The sequence below is a fragment of the Rhinocladiella mackenziei genome (assembly GCF_000835555.1).
Source record: "Rhinocladiella mackenziei CBS 650.93 unplaced genomic scaffold supercont1.2, whole genome shotgun sequence".
NCBI lineage: Eukaryota > Fungi > Ascomycota > Eurotiomycetes > Chaetothyriales > Herpotrichiellaceae > Rhinocladiella > Rhinocladiella mackenziei.
This window is the reverse complement of record NW_013550603.1, coordinates 30,700-47,304: the sequence shown is the minus strand read 5'-3', so window position 1 is coordinate 47,304 and position 16,605 is coordinate 30,700. Positions and strand designations below refer to the sequence as shown.

Here is a 16,605-nt window from a genome sequence, read left to right as displayed (position 1 = left end):
GAGGGCAGCTGTTGCGAGAAATATCCAACCAGGTGCGGTAGATTGTGATCGTGGTATGGGAAATGCAAGATGGACGAAGCGCATTGGGCTCTGTAAGCAGTCGTGGCGGCAAGGGGGGTTGCCAAATGACGTGCACACTGCAGCCCGCTCGGGGTACCGTGGCTGATGGAGGTACATGTATCAGCGTCAAAGATGCCTGGAAAATAGGTACTAAGGCGTCACAGATGTTGAGAGAGACGATCCACGTACCTCTGTGTTAATGATAACTCGATCGCCCCCGGAACGGGGGAATTAATTACCCTACCCACCCTGACATCCGGATGTCCAGTACTTATACAAGGAAATAATTTTCAATTTGTGCCCGCGCACTCGCTCGCTTTGCTTCCCCATAGAATCATCCATCCTCTCATTTGCCGGCCATCAACGGCCCCCTCGCTCCAATCAGCATTCTGAGCGCCAGATAAACACCAGCCACCAGCGCTGCTCTCAACGCGCCTTTCGACGCACTCCCAGCGCCCATCGTAAGAAAAGTCCAGAGAAGGCTCATTTTTGGATTGCCCTCTCTGTCGAAGTCCGGTTCGAGATTTCCCATTTTGCTAAACTGCTCGAGCTTGCCCGTGCCGACATATGGCGGATATCTCACGGCCATGAGCTTTTCCATCCAGTTTGGAGTATTCGTAATTGATCGATGATGTGTAAAGGTGTCAAATGAAGCTTTTCCTCGGTATGATCCGGTGCCAGAGTCACCCACGCCTCCAAACGGGAGAGTCGGGATGATGCCGTGGAAAAAACCGTCGTTGATACTGGCACCACCGGAACGAGTTCCGGCGAGAACTCTATCCGTCTCAGCCTTGGACCCGAATGCGTAGACTCCCAAGGGCGTCTCGTGAATTTCATTGGCGATGCTGATTGCTTGATCCAGGTTGTCTACCGGCAAGACGGGGATCAGAGGACCGAAAGACTCATCCACCAGCAGCGAGTCTTTGGGATCGGAAACTTCAATGACCGTGGGCTCGATGAAGAGCTGTTCGGCATCCATGGTTCCTCCGATGACAATCTGGCCCGACGTGTTATCCAACATCTTCTTGATGCGATTGAATGCACCAATGTTGATAATTCGACCAAAGTCCGCACTCTTCTTGGGGCCATCGGGGAAGAATTCTTTCATGGCGATCCTTAGTTCTTCAATTAGAGTTGGCATCACTTCTCGGTCGACCAGGATGCAGTTTTGACTGATGCATATTTGGCCGGCATTCATAGTCTTTGCCCACAGTAAGCGTCGCGCTACCAATCGCATATCTGCCTTCTTGGTGACGATGGCTGGGTTTCGACCTCCGAGTTCCAGGTCGACGGGGGTGAGATTCTTCGCAGCCGCTTGAGCAATGATTTTGGCCGTTCGCACTGAGCCGGTGAAGAAGATCTTGTCCCATTTCTGTTCCAGCAGCGCCGACGTCTCTGGGATGCCACCCTGCACGCAGGCATAGCAATCTGGATCCAGAGCGGCCTCCATGATCTTTTGCATCACTGCTGCACAGCGGTAGGACTGTTCCGACGGTTTCAACACCACCGTATTGCCTGCCGAGATGGCTCCGATCATAGGGCTGAAGGATAGATTGATTGGGACATTGAAAGCACTTGATGCGATGTCAGTTTTCAGCGGAGGGAGTGTGCGACCACAGGCTTCCTACCCAATAACGAGAACAACACCCAGAGGATCCTTTCTGATCCTTGGGTTCACGAGCCTATTGCTCCACGCGATGTCGGCCGGCTTCTCATCTTTCATCCATTTCTCTAGATTTCGAGTCATGAAGACGATATCATTTTTCACCCAGTTGATCTCGGCCGTGGAGGCTTCGAAGAGGCCCTTGCCCAAGTCCCGTTGACATGCTTCCACGAGCTCTTTTTCATGATCAACAATGGCCCAGTAGAGCTTGCGCAATTGTTTGAGGCGAAATTCGGCCGGTCGAGTCCTTTGGGAGTGGAAGGTCTTTCGAAGACGAGAGACAATGGAAGGAATCTGTTCGACAGGTGTTGTAGTGAATGTTGGCAACTGAATCGAAGTCATTTTTGGCTGGTTCGTGACACCCCTACTTCTGGCTCGTGAGGCCGTTGAATTCGCATTCAGTTCGAGGAAGAATTTTCAGGAAAGAACAAGGCCTTCAACAAGCGCGAATCTTGCATCTGCCTTTGCTTTCGCCAGTGCCGCTGCTGAGGAGATGGGTGCTCTTTGGTAAAACTTTAGAGCTTGAAAGCGAAAAGAGAGCTGAACAAATAGCTACACACCTACTTACTTGGTACATCCCCAGCCAAACTTGAACATTGTCTGTCCACCCCGGTGCGGGGTCTTTTTCTTCCTCAGCCTCAGTGGTTAGAAATCGTCGCCCCGTGCCTCGTTCTTAGTGGGGTTGCTGTACATGACGATGTGGCTCAGCACCATATGGCCCCTTCCCCTCCATCCGTCAGTCTCAACCATTCTCTTTCAACTCGTTCCCGTAAAACTGTGCTCCTGGATGCTTCCAGTCTTCTTTCATTCTTCTCAACTCCTTTGGTTTCGCATTCGTCCTTGAATCGGCCTTCGCTTTGTGTATGAATTTTCCCGTTTTCTCCTCACTTGGTCGGCTTCAAATGGCACCATGGCGGTGTTTCTCAACCTTGATGAGGACGACTGCGAATCCCACAATCGATCGGCCGCGCCTGGGATCCGTGATTCGGCTCACCAAGATCGGCTGAAAGCTGCTGGCCAGGGAGGATCAGCTACGGTGGAAGGGATGAACACGACGAAGAATGTCCTGGCGGAGTCACGGAGCACCAACAAAGTGGCTGCTATTTTGACCTGCTATCCGTATGCTTTGAAAGTGGTCATTTTGACCGAGGTTTCTCACTGATCGGTCATATCTAGCGTGGCCTTGTCTATATCCTCCAAGCTCGATCTCAATGATCTGGATGCTCTAGCAGCCACATGCCGCAGCGTCCACACCAGCTTGACACAATATGCGCGCCAGCTGAAGGCTCATTCGTTGCGATGCACCCACGATGCGAGACCGGTGCTGGCGGAAGTGCTTGCTGCACCAACAGAAAGATCACACCGGGAGGGGTCATACAACAATACACTCTTTTCCGGAGGGCCAGCAGCCTTGCATCTGCCGGTACAGGTCGAGGCCGCCGTAAGACCACGGCCAGCCTCGCAACCGGAAGGACTTTATTCCTCCGCGGGTGTATCAAGTAAAATCAGTTCTTGTGCCCGAGACTTGGTGGCTCCATGCCGTCGATGCGGGACTGCCGTCTGTCGCAATTGCGCGGCAAAATCTCCCAGTAATGCCAGCTTGAAGGACCGATATCGAAGGTTGTGCAAGACCTGCCTGGATGCCCCAATAGGGGCACATCTACAACCCCTCACTCCGGCCCACGACACGGTCGACGGACCACCAACGTCGAGTGCCAGCTCCATCCGGTCGGAGAGGTCATGCTCCGGGTCGTCAACCTCGAGTTCCACGTGTGCTCTCGAGGACCATGAGCCCGAAATTGACTATCGGCGTTCTTTTACCTGGCCAGCCCTCCTCCGTGGTCCATGCACTTGTGCGTCTCGCGGAGTCTTCCTGTGCGCTCCGTGTGGACAAAATCTCGGAGCGGCGGACACCACCTATAAGAGGGTGTGGACCTGGCGATCTCGCTACTCGACCCATATCGGCGGAGGCCTGGGGACGGGTTTAGGAGAAGGAAATCAGGGACAGAAATGCGGCCGGGGTGAAGATTGCCTCGAAACCAGTGGCAAAGCTGTGTGTTGGGTGGAGATTGATTGCTCGGAAGGCAAGGCACACGACAGTCTACGTGAGAACGAGGGAGGCGGGCCCAGTGGAATAGGTACACCGGATTATAGCAACAACAAGCCCGGATATCTGCAGCAAGAGATTGAAGGCATTGGCGGGGTGGTCAAGAAGAAAGTGAAAAAGCGGGTCAAGGTTGGGGCCACGGTGTGGGAGTACGAGGATGAGAGAGAAAGCGGCAAGTATTTGGAACGAGAAGCCCAAGGCACTGTACGAAGCTGGTGCGGCTGGTGCGGGCGGGTGTGCCCGGGAGAAAGGGATAAACAAGTCCTTGGATGGACATGTGCAGAAAAGTAAATGACACTGTGGGAGTGGTACTTATAGTGAACCGCAAGGCGGGTGGTGTGACTGGATTGGTGGAGGAGTAGGCGAGCAATGATAAGCACCGACCAGATACGGAGGATAAAGAGTGACAAAGATTTCAGTCGGATGTGCCATTAGTGTTTGGTTCCGGTTCAATCGCAGTTAGACTCTGGAACCCAGATCTCGGATGTGCCATGGCCATGTGTGTGCCTTGCAGGACGGGACGCAGTTGTAGAGCGAGAGCACGGGGCAGAAGATGGTGGCTTCGGAAGCGGAAGCGAATGGTGAAATCCGGGGGGGGGGGATGCGGAGAAGGCACAGCATTGGGCACGATGGCTATGATTTGATTTCATCCTCTTCAGCCAAGTATATATATATATATATATATGGCTCTCTGGTACGACTCTTGTTAGTACAGATACTTGGGTCGGCGCTGGTAGCCGATTGTAGTACAAAAGCCCACAGCGGATTTGGTCGTTTACCCGGGTCACTTTTTGATGCTGCACGGACTCCGAGCGCCCTCTACTGGGGTGAAGAGGCTCTTCTCAAAGCGGGACGATTTCCACATTGGATGATCGCGCCACGAAATGAATCATGTCCTGGCAGAAACAGAAATCGAAACCGAGACAGAGTCCAGTGCCAATGGCACAACAGATGCAGAGATTTCCCTTGGAACAATCTCACTTTCTCCCCGTCCATTTTCATCTTCAGGGCGCAGACTCTGTCCGTCGAATAAGAGACTCAGCAACTTCAACTTCGAGAATACCTGAGGCTGCCGTTCCACTTATTTACTTATTCCTTGTTGCGTTGTCCACCTGACCGCTCTTTTTAAATCCATCTTGCTTTTTCTTCTGGTCGCAACTACTTCTTTTCTGCAGTGCTCGTTCCTATATCATTGACTCTTTGGCTTGCTCATCGCCCCGAACAACGATATCTACAAACACCGCTATAGCCACTACACCTTTGTGTCATTCACCAGCAAATACCTCCTCATCTCGTCGGCCATTCCACCGTTCGCATTGTCTGCTTAAATCCGTCCAAACTCGTGGTCGTGTGCTCTACGATCATCTCGGCAATAACGGACCCTCCTCCTATGCCAGTTGGTGTTCGGCGCGCCGACTTCAAACCCCCGGCTTCTTTTAAACCTGTCAAAGCGGGTCCGAACGACATCATCGCCCTCTCGGACCTTATCTTGGTGGCCTCTTCACTCCCACCGGCTTTTCGGCCCCCAAACCCTAAATACCTTCAACCCCAAGTACCGGGCAACGTCCTAACACAGTTACAGCCTTCTCCTCCCTCTGTTCTCCGTTGGACCTTTCTTGAGAGATTTGGTTAGGTATGACCTTGCCACATGGGCTTAACCGCAGGCGGAGCTCATCTCTAGAACGTCGTGATCCCTATTCTTCTCCTTCAGAATATTACGACGAGGAGGCGGTTAGACGCCAATTATTGGGAGCGCGCAATAGATCCATTTCGTCTGTCCGTCTCCCCTTTCGGTCCTACGCTCGCACATTTGCTAACATACACTCTATCCTTAGTATATTAAGCCTGCTCGAGACACTCAGTTCGACGCTACCAAGGGCACCTATCCTGCTCGTCGAACCAGCCACGGTCCGTTCCTGCCCTCCTCCCTGATCCTTGCTGACCGACCATCCTTCCAGACGAATACTACCAGCAACATCAAGAACTCTTGGTGGACGTCGATCGGACTCTGAAGGATCTCATTGACCGTGAGGACATTGATCGAAATCAGCAGATCACGATCGAGGACAATGGACCCAAGGTACCTATATCCTGCAGGCATCTCCGAACCGTCGGGAGACTGATCGTGTCACAGCACATCAATTTGGGCACCTTGGCCTCTGCGGGTTACCGATCAGCCGAAATCCGCGGGAATTACATGATCAGTAATCTCCTTCAGGAACTGACACTGGCACAAGACCTGGGAAAGAAGGTGGTCAAGATACATCGGTCCCGTCTGAGTGAAAATCCCGTCGATCGACTGTCACGACGCATTAGAGATGAGTTTTGGAGCAATCTGACCCGGTCCCTGGATGCGGCCACCATCGAAAAGGCGGGCCGTGATCCCAAAGACTGGACACCGGATCCGCGACCTCGCATTTACATCCCACGTGCCTGTCCCGAACAATTTGAGTACTATACCCGGGTGGCTAAGGACCGCTCTGAAATGCGATTGGATGTTTGTTGGTTACCCGAGGGCCCCATCACCGCCGAATATGTTCGGAGTCTGAACCACGCGCCCGGCATTTTGGCCCTGGCGATGAAGAAGGACGTGATCAATGGACAGGAGACCCTGAAAGGACTCCCATTCATAGTTCCGGGTGGTCGATTCAATGAGTTGTATGGCTGGGATAGTTATATGGAATCCATCGGTCTGATCGAAAATGGGAAGGTGGAAATGGCCAAGTCAATGGTCATCAACTTTGCCTTCTGTATCCAGCATTATGGCAAGATCTTGAATGCCAATCGCTCCTATTACCTCACTCGATCTCAGCCACCGTTCTTGACGGACATGGCCCTCAAGGTCTATGACAAGATTAAGCACGAAGCCGGTGCCTTGGACTTTTTGCGGTTGGCCATTAGGGCTGCGATCAAGGAGTACTATAACGTGTGGATGTCGACCCCTCGTTATGACCCGGCAACCGGGCTGTCACGTTACCGGCCTGATGGTCTCGGGGTTCCTCCGGAGACGGAAGCGTCTCACTTTGTGCATATCCTGACCCCCTATGCGAAGAAGCATGGGATGACGTTCCATGAGTTTGTCCGGGCTTACAATACCGATCAAGTGGTGGAACCGGAGCTTGACGAGTACTTCCTGCATGATCGCGCGGTGCGAGAATCAGGCCACGACACCTCGTACCGTCTTGAAGGGTGTGCCGCAAATTTGGCCACCATCGATCTGAACTCATTGCTGTACAAGTATGAAATTGATATCTCATGGTGCATCCGGCAATATTTCAAAGACCGACTGACCATCCCCGCGGAGTTCCAGACCGAGGCCAATCGGAAGGGCGGATTCGAGACTTCGGCGACGTGGGATCGGAGAGCCAGACTGCGCAAGGCTCGCATTGACAAGTATATGTGGAACGAGGCCAAGGGTATGTACTTCGACTATGACACGGTCAACAAGAAGCGTACGGCCTATGAGACCGCCACCACATTCTGGGCGATGTGGGCAGGATGTGCATCACCCCGTCAGGCGGCGGCGTTGGTACTCAACGCCCTGCCCAAGTTCGATTGCTTCGGAGGGCTGGTGTCGGGAACGGAGACGTCTCGCGGAGAGGTTGGACTGGATCGTCCCAACCGACAATGGGACTATCCGTTCGGTTGGGCCCCTCAGCAAATGTTGGCGTGGGGGGGCTTCATCAAATACGGATATATCGAAGAGGCACAACGACTGGCATACAAATGGTTGTACATGGTGACCAAGGCGTTTGTCGACTTCAACGGCGTTGTGGTGGAAAAGTACAATGTCACCCGGGAACTGGACCCTCACAAGGTGGAGGCCGAGTATGGCAACCAAGGCTCCGACTTTAAAGGTGTCCCTAAAGAAGGGTAAGTTTTTTTTGAACGGGGAGGAGGGGGTGGGCCTTTTTTGAATCCACGGTGATGCTGATGTCAATGCGAACAGATTTGGTTGGGTCAACGCCAGCTATGTGTACGGACTGTCTTTCATTCCCATGCACATGAAACGAGCTCTGGGAACTCTCACGCCATACGAGACCTTTGCCAAGGCCACTGAGATCAAGTTAGGCGGGCTGGACGATACCATCCAGGAAGGCTCGGATGAATCCCGACAAGACTCAGCAGACGAGGCTGAAACTGCGATCAGCACAAGCCCAGAGGAATAGATTATGCGTTGCTGATGACGTGTAGATTTGAGATTCTTTCAGATGCAGCATTTGGCGAGACAGACTGACAGCGAGAAACAGCTTTGAGACGCCGATTGGCGCAATGGTTACATGAGCAGGCGTGTAGATAGCATTCAAGTACGGTTGGAGGCATTTGTTCCCAGCGCTCATTTTGGGCGGCGTCAAATTCGAAACTTGCTCCGGTTCTTTTTCGCGAGGCCAACCGGGGAAGACACCCCGGTACACTTCCGCTTCCGGAATATAGGTCACGTGATGTTGAACCGAGGCACTACGGAGCAATCAACACTGTTGCGAATAAGGTCGATGACAACGACCCTTGCATCATCCTGGAACCGGGTGCCGAAAAGACTGCAACAGACAGAGAGATTAAGATCCTGGAAAGTGTGCCAGCTTGTGCTCGTTATGATGTGGAAAATATACGAAGAAATGCTCCCCTGTTGCGGTCGAACGGAGGGAGTCAAACACAAAAACGTCATGCCAGGCGCAGGTGAGGAGCCACAAGGGCACATGTTTGAAAACTCATTTCCCCACAAAGCCGATCCTCTACCGAAGACCTCACCAGAGATGGCATGGTGTCGATGCCTCTCTTCTTTGCCTCCCTTCGAAAACTCATCCTCCAGCCCGGCTTTTTCCCCAGTCCGCACCTCTCTTCCACCAATCTCTGGTCGCCGCTGTTCCTCCCTCGCTCCTCTAACCCGGCGCCCAAAGCCCAAAGCTTGGCCAGAATGGTCGACCATGACCATGAGCCGGACCGTGCTCGGTGTCATGTCCTCTCATGCATCCTCAGCCCATCGGAGATGGAGGGATTCATCATGGACCACTCCCAGTCCTCAGCCGATCCGCCTTCTGGCGTGTGCATTTTTACTTAACTATCCTGCATACTCCTCTTTCTTTCCCATGACTGTTTGTTCCTCGGGCTTAGTTTTCCGACTGTTTTTGATACGACCCCTCTCCTCTCCTATCGCTGTCTGTGCCTTCAATTTCACTGTGTGAGTCGCGTGAGCCGCACTGAATACTTTGAATAGCCCTGTAATACTCGTGACACCTCAAGATGGCTTCAATTGAGCAAGAAGAACAGCAATACCTTCAAGAGATCGAAGCTGTCAAGAAGTGGTGGACTGATTCCAGATGGAGATATACTCGACGACCATTCACGGCTGAGCAGATTGTGCAAAAGCGAGGCACTATCAAAATTGAATATCCCAGCAACATCCAGGCCAAAAAGCTATGGAAACTGGTCGAGAATCGATTTGCCGTATGTCAGTCCCCCCCCATTTTTTATGTGCACGGAGATGCTGACTCACTGGTTCTCCAGACGAAAACCGCTTCGGCCACGTACGGATGTCTCGAGCCAACCATGCTTACCCAAATGAATAAATATCTCGATACCGTCTACGTCTCTGGCTGGCAGTCCTCTTCCACCGCTTCCTCTACCGACGAACCCTCTCCTGATTTGGCCGATTATCCCATGAACACCGTGCCCAACAAGGTCCAGCACCTGTTTATGGCCCAATTGTTCCACGATCGTAAACAGAGAGAGGAGCGTCTCACCACTCCTAAAGAGAAACGAGGATCCGTGGCCAATGTGGACTATATGCGGCCCATCATTGCCGATGCTGATACGGGCCACGGCGGTTTGACAGCGGTCATGAAGCTCACCAAGTTGTTCGTGGAGAAGGGCGCGGCTGGTATTCACATTGAAGATCAAGCTCCCGGCACCAAGAAGTGTGGACACATGGCCGGAAAGGTTCTGGTCCCTATTTCTGAGCACATCAACCGCTTGGTGGCTATTCGAGCCCAGGCGGACATTATGGGGGTGGACTTGTTGGCCGTTGCCCGAACAGACTCGGAAGCGGCAACTCTCATCACCACCACCATCGACTACCGGGACCATGCATTCATTCTGGGATCCACCAATGCCAACCTACAACCCCTCAATGATCTCATGGTTGCCGCCGAGCAAGCTGGAAAGAACGGCGATGAACTCCAGGCCATCGAAGACAACTGGATTCAACAATCCGGGTTGAAATTGTTTGACGAGGCCGTCGTCGATACCATCAATGCCGGCGTTCACGTGAACAAGCCAGCCTTGATCGCCAAATACAAGCAAGCAGCCAAAGGCAAATCCAACAGCGAATGCCGCGCAATCGCAAAGGGTCTGACCGGGGTGGATATTCACTGGGACTGGGACGCCCCGAGAACTCGAGAAGGCTTCTACAGATACCAAGGCGGTTGCCAATGTGCCGTCAACCGGGCCATTGCCTACGCTCCCTACGCCGATATGATTTGGATGGAAAGCAAATTGCCCGATTACGCCCAAGCCAAGGAATTTGCCGACGGAGTCCACGCCGTCTGGCCCGAGCAGAAGTAAGTGAATCATTCGCATCGACGAGGTTCAGGAGTGAAGAGTATCATGCTAACAATTCTTTTTTTGTTCTCCCTCTCTCAGACTTGCTTACAACCTGTCTCCATCCTTCAACTGGAAAACCGCCATGACGGCCCGGGACCAAGAAACATATATCCAACGCCTCGCTGAGTTGGGTTACTGCTGGCAATTCATCACGCTGGCAGGGCTGCACTCGACAGCTTTGATTTCCGACACTTTTGCCAAGGAGTTCGCGCGGCGCGGCATGCGTGCCTACGGCGAGCTGATCCAGGAACCTGAGATGAACAATAAAATCGATGTCGTCACGCATCAGAAGTGGAGTGGTGCCAATTATGTGGATAATCTGCTCAAGATGGTCACGGGTGGTGTGAGCAGTACTAGTGCCATGGGCAAGGGTGTGACAGAGACACAATTTCATTGAAATCTGAATTTAAATTCAAAAATTGAGACGCGGGGATAGAGACATGGAAAAGAGGCCAGGATGTGAAAGAGAAGGAAAAATCGCGAAGCATTCGGTATGGCTATGTACCTGATCGGCGTGGTTTCGCAGGTCAGATTTGAACGAGCACTTTTGTATATGTTTGATAGATCCATTCTCGTTACTTAGCTGCCATGAAAATAATCCGAAGACACCATCTTGCCCTCTAACTTGGCTCTCAGCCCGCCCCCCGAGCCAGGCCCTTGTTGGGAGGGGGCCCGGGTTCGTTTGGAATCACGTGACGAGGCTGAAACCTGGACGACCAATATTCCACTTTGCTTCTTCATGAGCTCACTGCGCTTTATCTTATCTTCCCGAGTGAGGGCGTGTATACCACGGTCATCGAGGATTGAAAAGCCCTAATCAGTGGAAGAGAACCATATAATAGAAACGAGCGAATAAGATACATCGCCGATAGATTACAATTTACCCACTTACGCTCTCATCTCTGCTCGTCACACTACTTCGTATGCTGACCAGCCACATCCTTCTCCGCTGTTTGAGTCGCCGGATGCAGGGTCGCTCGCTGCGTCAACGCAACCCAATCCGGCAAAAACCTCAGCAACGTCCCCATCCACATCCATTGGGGGAAGAAAACACTCCCGCTCCTCCCGCTCAAGACTTGGCGCACAGCTCCACCCGCGACATCGCGCGCCGTCAATACGTGCTGTCCCGACTTATTCAGCTCCTTTTCCCAGGACCCGATCAGCGGCGTACGCGCCCATATCGGATGCACGATCGACGCCTGGATACAGTGTCCTCCATGGTCTGCATAGCGGTGTGCGAGTTCTTGAACCAGACCCTCATGCATGCCAAGAACCGCAGCTTTGGTCGCGGAGTAGTCAACCAGACTGGCGACGCCGACGTAACTGGCCATGCTGGCGAGAGAAACGATGTGGCCTTTGCGTTGGGACATCATGACTGGCAAGAGGAGGCGGATCAGTGTAAAATGTGAGAGGACGTTAACGCGGAAGATCTTCTCCAGGTAGGCGTCGGTGGTGTTGAGGATGGTATGCGCTTGGGCGATGCCCGCGTTGTTGATTAGGACGGTCGGCGGAGGGTGGGAGGTGTTGAGGATTGTGGTAATGGTGGAGGTGATGGAGGATGGGGACGTGAGGTCCGTTTGGTAGTACGTGAGACGGGAGACTGGTGGAAGGAGAGAGTGTTCATTAGTATTGCTCGCAATATTTGTTCGGGAGAAAAACAAGGAGCAAGTGAATAGGGTATCTGTCTGGTGGGATGGCCTGTAAACAAGGTGGTCATGGAGGTGTAGTATCCCATTTCAGAAAGCCCATCACTTTCTGTGTGGAGGACTTTGAATGAAGAGCAGAAGCCGAAGCCAAGTCCTAGGAGGTCAAAGGAAAAACTGAATACGTACTATCCTTCATGTCGGCAGGTAGATCCTGAATGTCCAATACCAAGATATTCGCCCTGGTCTGTTCGGCGAACATTTGGACCATCTCACGTCCAAACCCGGAACAGCCACCAGTGATCAAAATGGTCTCCTTGCCCTCGGCTTGGAAGTCCCACGGCACTCCTTGTTTTTGGAGGTGCCAGTAATTCAAAGCCAGACGGTTGAGGAAGCGATTCACGTACAGAACCAGGCCGAGGCCGAAGAGAAATTTGAGCGTCTTGAGAGGCGGTGAGGCGTGGAGAGTCACAGAGTTGCGAATGTTCAAGGGGAGTCGGAATGGGAGGGTTAGTGTCAGGTCCGGAAACCATGGGAGCTTGTCCAAGGCGGAGGGGTTGCGTTTGATGTAGAACAATAGAGCGCCAGTGATGAATGGTGAGAGGAGGGTGTTGTCGATGATGGTTCGGGTGGAGGGAAGGATGGACAAGGTGGATAAGACAGCCATAATTGATGGCGATGGGACGATGTTTTGGTTTAGCAATGGATCCGGAAAGGGTCTGCTGGGATTCAAATCGAACCACGCTGCGTGCTAGAAGATGATCAAGACAAGACGATGATGCTCAGAGCTGTCTGGTCTTTCCAGGGCCTTCTGATGATTAAAATATTGCCGTTCAATGTCAAAATTCGGGCCAAAGAGGAGGGGGGGGGCAGGACCCTTGCCAGGGAGAATCCAAGTCTGGTTGGCAAGACAAGATAGGAATATCACGAACTTCTTCTTGTGAAGGGTGAACTTGAGAGCAAAGGCAAAGAATGAAGCAGCCAAAAGAGGAGGAGTGAGAAGGTATGCGGGTAATTAAGAAGCCGACCCTGTCACTCATCTCCTCCTCACGTACAGTACTCGGTATGAACACGACAGGAGTAAGAGCAAACACGAGAAGCGATACGAGTGACGCCGTAACCTCGTATGATAATAGTTTTAGCCATTCCGTTCCCAGATCAAGGCTGGCGAGAACGAGTTTTCTTCTGTAAACTTTAATAGGCTGTCTGGCCTCGGTTCTTGATCCCTGAACGACAAAAGAGGGAGCCTGGATGAAGAAAGTGGAGCAAGAATCAAACTTATATTCATGTGGGGGTGGGCCTTAAATGTCCCTTTCTTACGTAAGATGATAAATGCGAACCCCCGGGGAGGGGTTGATATAAACCAACGGGAAATAGAGTCAGTCGAGCCATGTCTCAAGAATCATCAATCATTCAACAACAAATGGTATCTAATGTCCTAACATCGAGACACCTCCTGCTGAGAAGGTTGGTCGTAAGAACGCCCTCCAAAATTACCGCACTGGAGAAACCCTCGTCCTCTCTCCGGTCCCAAAATGCATCCCGGTGCCATCCATCATGAAATGCGCCCGCGTAGATCATGTGTCTCGTCTTATATCCACCCCCAACCGTCACGCTTTCCGTTCACTTATCTAAAGGGTCGGTCATAAGTTCCATCATCGTTTCCTACGGCACTGACCGGAGCACTACGGAAATGGCTGAGATCTCCACTTCCTGTCTTTCGGAGCGCCTGTCTCATGGTTTCGATGTTGATTTCACTGGCGCCGGTCAATGGCGAGCTTTGCCCGGGTAAAGGACTTGCCGCCCCTCTTTGGGCTCGGTTGGGAGACGTTTCGAACCCCTTGACCGATGCCGTTATGCTCGTAGGTGGTGACGTGCCAAAGGCGGCCGAGGATGTAGGAGAACGAATAGGAGACGGCGATCGAGGAGGGATCAGGGATGGATGGCCCGATAGATGGGCGGAATCACGTCGGACATCGCCCAATTCCTGTTCGCCGTGGACAACATCGGCGAAGGAGATAAAGCTCAATCGACGCACATCGGTCGAATCCAAAGGCCCGTAGGTGGACGCATTATCCGTATCTTGTCGATGCACCGAAGCCGGGGCGGGAGGAAATTCATCCTGCATCGAAGACGCCATGGACTGGTCGGCTCCGAGGCCAGTAATGGTCACGACGGCCGGCTGATGGGTGGCGTGAGTGACGATTTCAACCGTATCCGGGTCCAACTTCTCGTTCGTGATCGCCTCCGCCGACGCGTCCAACGCCGGTGCAATATGGTTCTCCATAATAACATGAGAAGGTAAGTGTGGAGAGGCCTCGGGAAGAACGACTTCCTCCTGAACATTGCGTTCGAAAATCATCGAAGACGCGGGGGATTGTGGCCGCGGAGACGTATTGTGCATTCCATAACTGGGTGAACCAGGAACACCATATGACTGAGTCAAAGAACCCCGGTGAGGTGATACAGATCCGCCGAGGGCATCGGGTGATTTAATGGGAGATGCCGGGCTCAGTCCCACCAATGGACTGGCTTTGGAAGCGGCGGGTTTGGAGGAAACAGGAACTTTGCCCTTGACCGGTGGTTTGTCTTCATCCTGCTTTTTACCCAGCTTCCAAAAGTCTCTCTTGCGTGGCTTTGATGATGTTTCTCCCCCCCCAATTTCGTCGCCCGCGGTGGGGGCGGAGGGATCCTTCAGTAACGGCGAAGCCGAGTCCTTGGATTCGGTGCTTGGAGCGCTGATTTTATCATTGATGGACGGTTCCTTCAGGGACATGTTGGTGAGTCCCGCGCGAGGTGCACGGTCGAGGTCTGGTTGACCGGGAGAAAATGCTCGGGGTTGGACGTGTGTGCGGTCAATCAACAAGAACTCGTGGAGTGGTCGAGAAAGGCAAGGAGATTCGGATTCAAAGAGGACGCCGAATGCACAACATGGCGTACCGGATGAAGCAAAAGGGTGAAATTCAATGTCGGAGTATCAACAGAGGTCGACTGAGGAGTATGGAGTCGGTCGCAGGATATATAATGGAGAGTGTTGTCGGGGGACGATCGTTCTGGTTCTCAGGACAACAAGCGATTCGGGAATGACAAACGATGGCCTGTGCAACAGGTCGATATATGAAGGTGAAGTGGTAAAGTGTGAGTGTGAGGATGCGGTGTTTGTGTTGGATCGAGGGAAACGTGAAGAAACTCTCGACGGTATGGAACCGAGTTCCTCAAAGTGGGTGAAATAGCAGGGGATTGGGCAGAAAAAGCGAGCAGAAAGAGGTAGAGAGATCGAGCCTAAAAGCGTCACAAGCAGGGCACCGGGAGGAGGCACAGGGGCCCATAGGCATGTCTTGTGACAGTCCGAGTTGGCTGTACCGTGCGCTAGCATCGGCACGAAATTAATTCGACCCTCTTCTATTCGTGGCTTGCCTTTGGCAAAGGAAACTCTTCCGAATGCCAAGTTGAGATGGACAGGCTGTGTCGGCCGTTGATCTTTCGTGGCTCATCTTCTCCATTGACGATTGTCCTTTTTCAGCACAGGAGCTCCCGTCCATCCTCTTCGCCGCTGTACGCTCTCCGCGAACTGAATACGATATCTGGCACCATGCTGATCTGCCGGTAATTCCGCCCACGTCTCCGAACGGCAACCAATTCTTTTCCGGGTGAACGCGTTCAGAGTCGCCGACCATGCAGCCCACAACGGTCTTCACATCCCCTTTGTCGGCATCGTCACGCTTCTACAAGATTTGCGCCCAAATTCTCCCACCATCATTCTGTCGGCATCAATCATCCTACCGACGAACAAGATCTAGGCTCAACATCAAACCCGATCCCTCTTTCCTCCCATCGAAAACTGAGCAACATGACCATATCATCTTCAATCCTCCTCCGAGCATGCCCAGTGTTTACCACACTCCCAACATCTTCCTCCCGAAGAATGACCGACGAAAAGTCTCACCCGACCCCGAAACCCGTACGCTACAAGTGGAGGTCGCTCAGCAGATGCCTGCCGCGAAACGCCCATACGAGAAGAAATATCATTTGACAGAAAAAGACGTGGAGGAAATGAGGGCGTTGAGAATAGCCGACCCAACCCAATGGACCATCAATCGCTTGGCGAAGAAATTCGACTGCTCTCCCGTGTTTGCCATGTATGTGTCTCAAGGACTGGCCAAGGAGAAGGGGGAACAGCAGAAATTGGTGGGCCAAATCGTCAAATCGAGATGGGGTACAAAGCGAAGAGAGGCACGTGAGGACCGTGAACTACGAACAGAACGTTGGAATCGAGATGAATGATCCATCCAGGAGAGGATCGTGATGCTGTAGATGATAAAGAGGCATCGGTGATTGTACCGCTATGGGTTAGGGAACTAGCGGATTGTAATCCTGTATATTTTTAAAAATCCAAGATGGTCTACTCGGATTTACTCCATTTTCGCCCAGGCCCCGAGTTACCCGTGCTTAACCAGTCTGATAACACATGTCCCTCTTGTTCTGTGTCCGTCGCTTCTCTCTGGCAGGATCAAATATTCGGTACAAAAGAT

At 52.5% G+C, this 16,605-nt stretch overlaps 7 protein-coding genes across 7 annotated transcripts; 4 read left to right on the top strand and 3 right to left on the bottom strand.

Annotated features, from left to right (window-relative positions):
* Positions 1-406: 406 nt before the first annotated feature.
* Positions 407-2,065, bottom strand: Z518_01823 (uncharacterized protein; the record flags this gene model as incomplete). The annotated part of the gene is made up of 2 exons (XM_013418852.1): positions 407-1,634; positions 1,689-2,065. 2 exons carry the CDS (start codon positions 2,063-2,065, stop codon positions 407-409), a joined length of 1,605 nt encoding a protein of 534 aa, XP_013274306.1.
* A 568-nt stretch (positions 2,066-2,633) lies between these two features.
* On the top strand, positions 2,634-4,121 carry Z518_01822 (uncharacterized protein; the record flags this gene model as incomplete). The annotated part of the gene is made up of 2 exons (XM_013418851.1): positions 2,634-2,842; positions 2,900-4,121. 2 exons carry the CDS (start codon positions 2,634-2,636, stop codon positions 4,119-4,121), a joined length of 1,431 nt encoding a protein of 476 aa, XP_013274305.1.
* Positions 4,122-5,465: 1,344 nt separating this feature from the next.
* On the top strand, positions 5,466-7,999 carry Z518_01821 (uncharacterized protein; the record flags this gene model as incomplete). The annotated part of the gene is made up of 5 exons (XM_013418850.1): positions 5,466-5,606; positions 5,666-5,738; positions 5,789-5,910; positions 5,965-7,703; positions 7,780-7,999. 5 exons carry the CDS (start codon positions 5,466-5,468, stop codon positions 7,997-7,999), a joined length of 2,295 nt encoding a protein of 764 aa, XP_013274304.1.
* A 1,072-nt stretch (positions 8,000-9,071) lies between these two features.
* Z518_01820 (isocitrate lyase) lies at positions 9,072-10,827 on the top strand (the record flags this gene model as incomplete). Its single annotated transcript, XM_013418849.1, has 3 exons — positions 9,072-9,275; positions 9,336-10,387; positions 10,470-10,827. The coding sequence occupies 3 exons, from the start codon at positions 9,072-9,074 to the stop codon at positions 10,825-10,827; spliced, it is 1,614 nt and encodes a 537-aa protein (XP_013274303.1).
* Positions 10,828-11,344: 517 nt separating this feature from the next.
* On the bottom strand, positions 11,345-12,740 carry Z518_01819 (uncharacterized protein; the record flags this gene model as incomplete). The annotated part of the gene is made up of 2 exons (XM_013418848.1): positions 11,345-12,030; positions 12,263-12,740. The coding sequence occupies 2 exons, from the start codon at positions 12,738-12,740 to the stop codon at positions 11,345-11,347; spliced, it is 1,164 nt and encodes a 387-aa protein (XP_013274302.1).
* A 960-nt stretch (positions 12,741-13,700) lies between these two features.
* On the bottom strand, positions 13,701-14,849 carry Z518_01818 (uncharacterized protein; the record flags this gene model as incomplete). The annotated part of the gene is made up of 1 exon (XM_013418847.1): positions 13,701-14,849. The coding sequence occupies one exon, from the start codon at positions 14,847-14,849 to the stop codon at positions 13,701-13,703; it is 1,149 nt and encodes a 382-aa protein (XP_013274301.1).
* An 899-nt stretch (positions 14,850-15,748) lies between these two features.
* Z518_01817 (uncharacterized protein) lies at positions 15,749-16,357 on the top strand (the record flags this gene model as incomplete). Its single annotated transcript, XM_013418846.1, has 1 exon — positions 15,749-16,357. The coding sequence occupies one exon, from the start codon at positions 15,749-15,751 to the stop codon at positions 16,355-16,357; it is 609 nt and encodes a 202-aa protein (XP_013274300.1).
* Between the last annotated feature and the right edge of the window lie 248 nt (positions 16,358-16,605).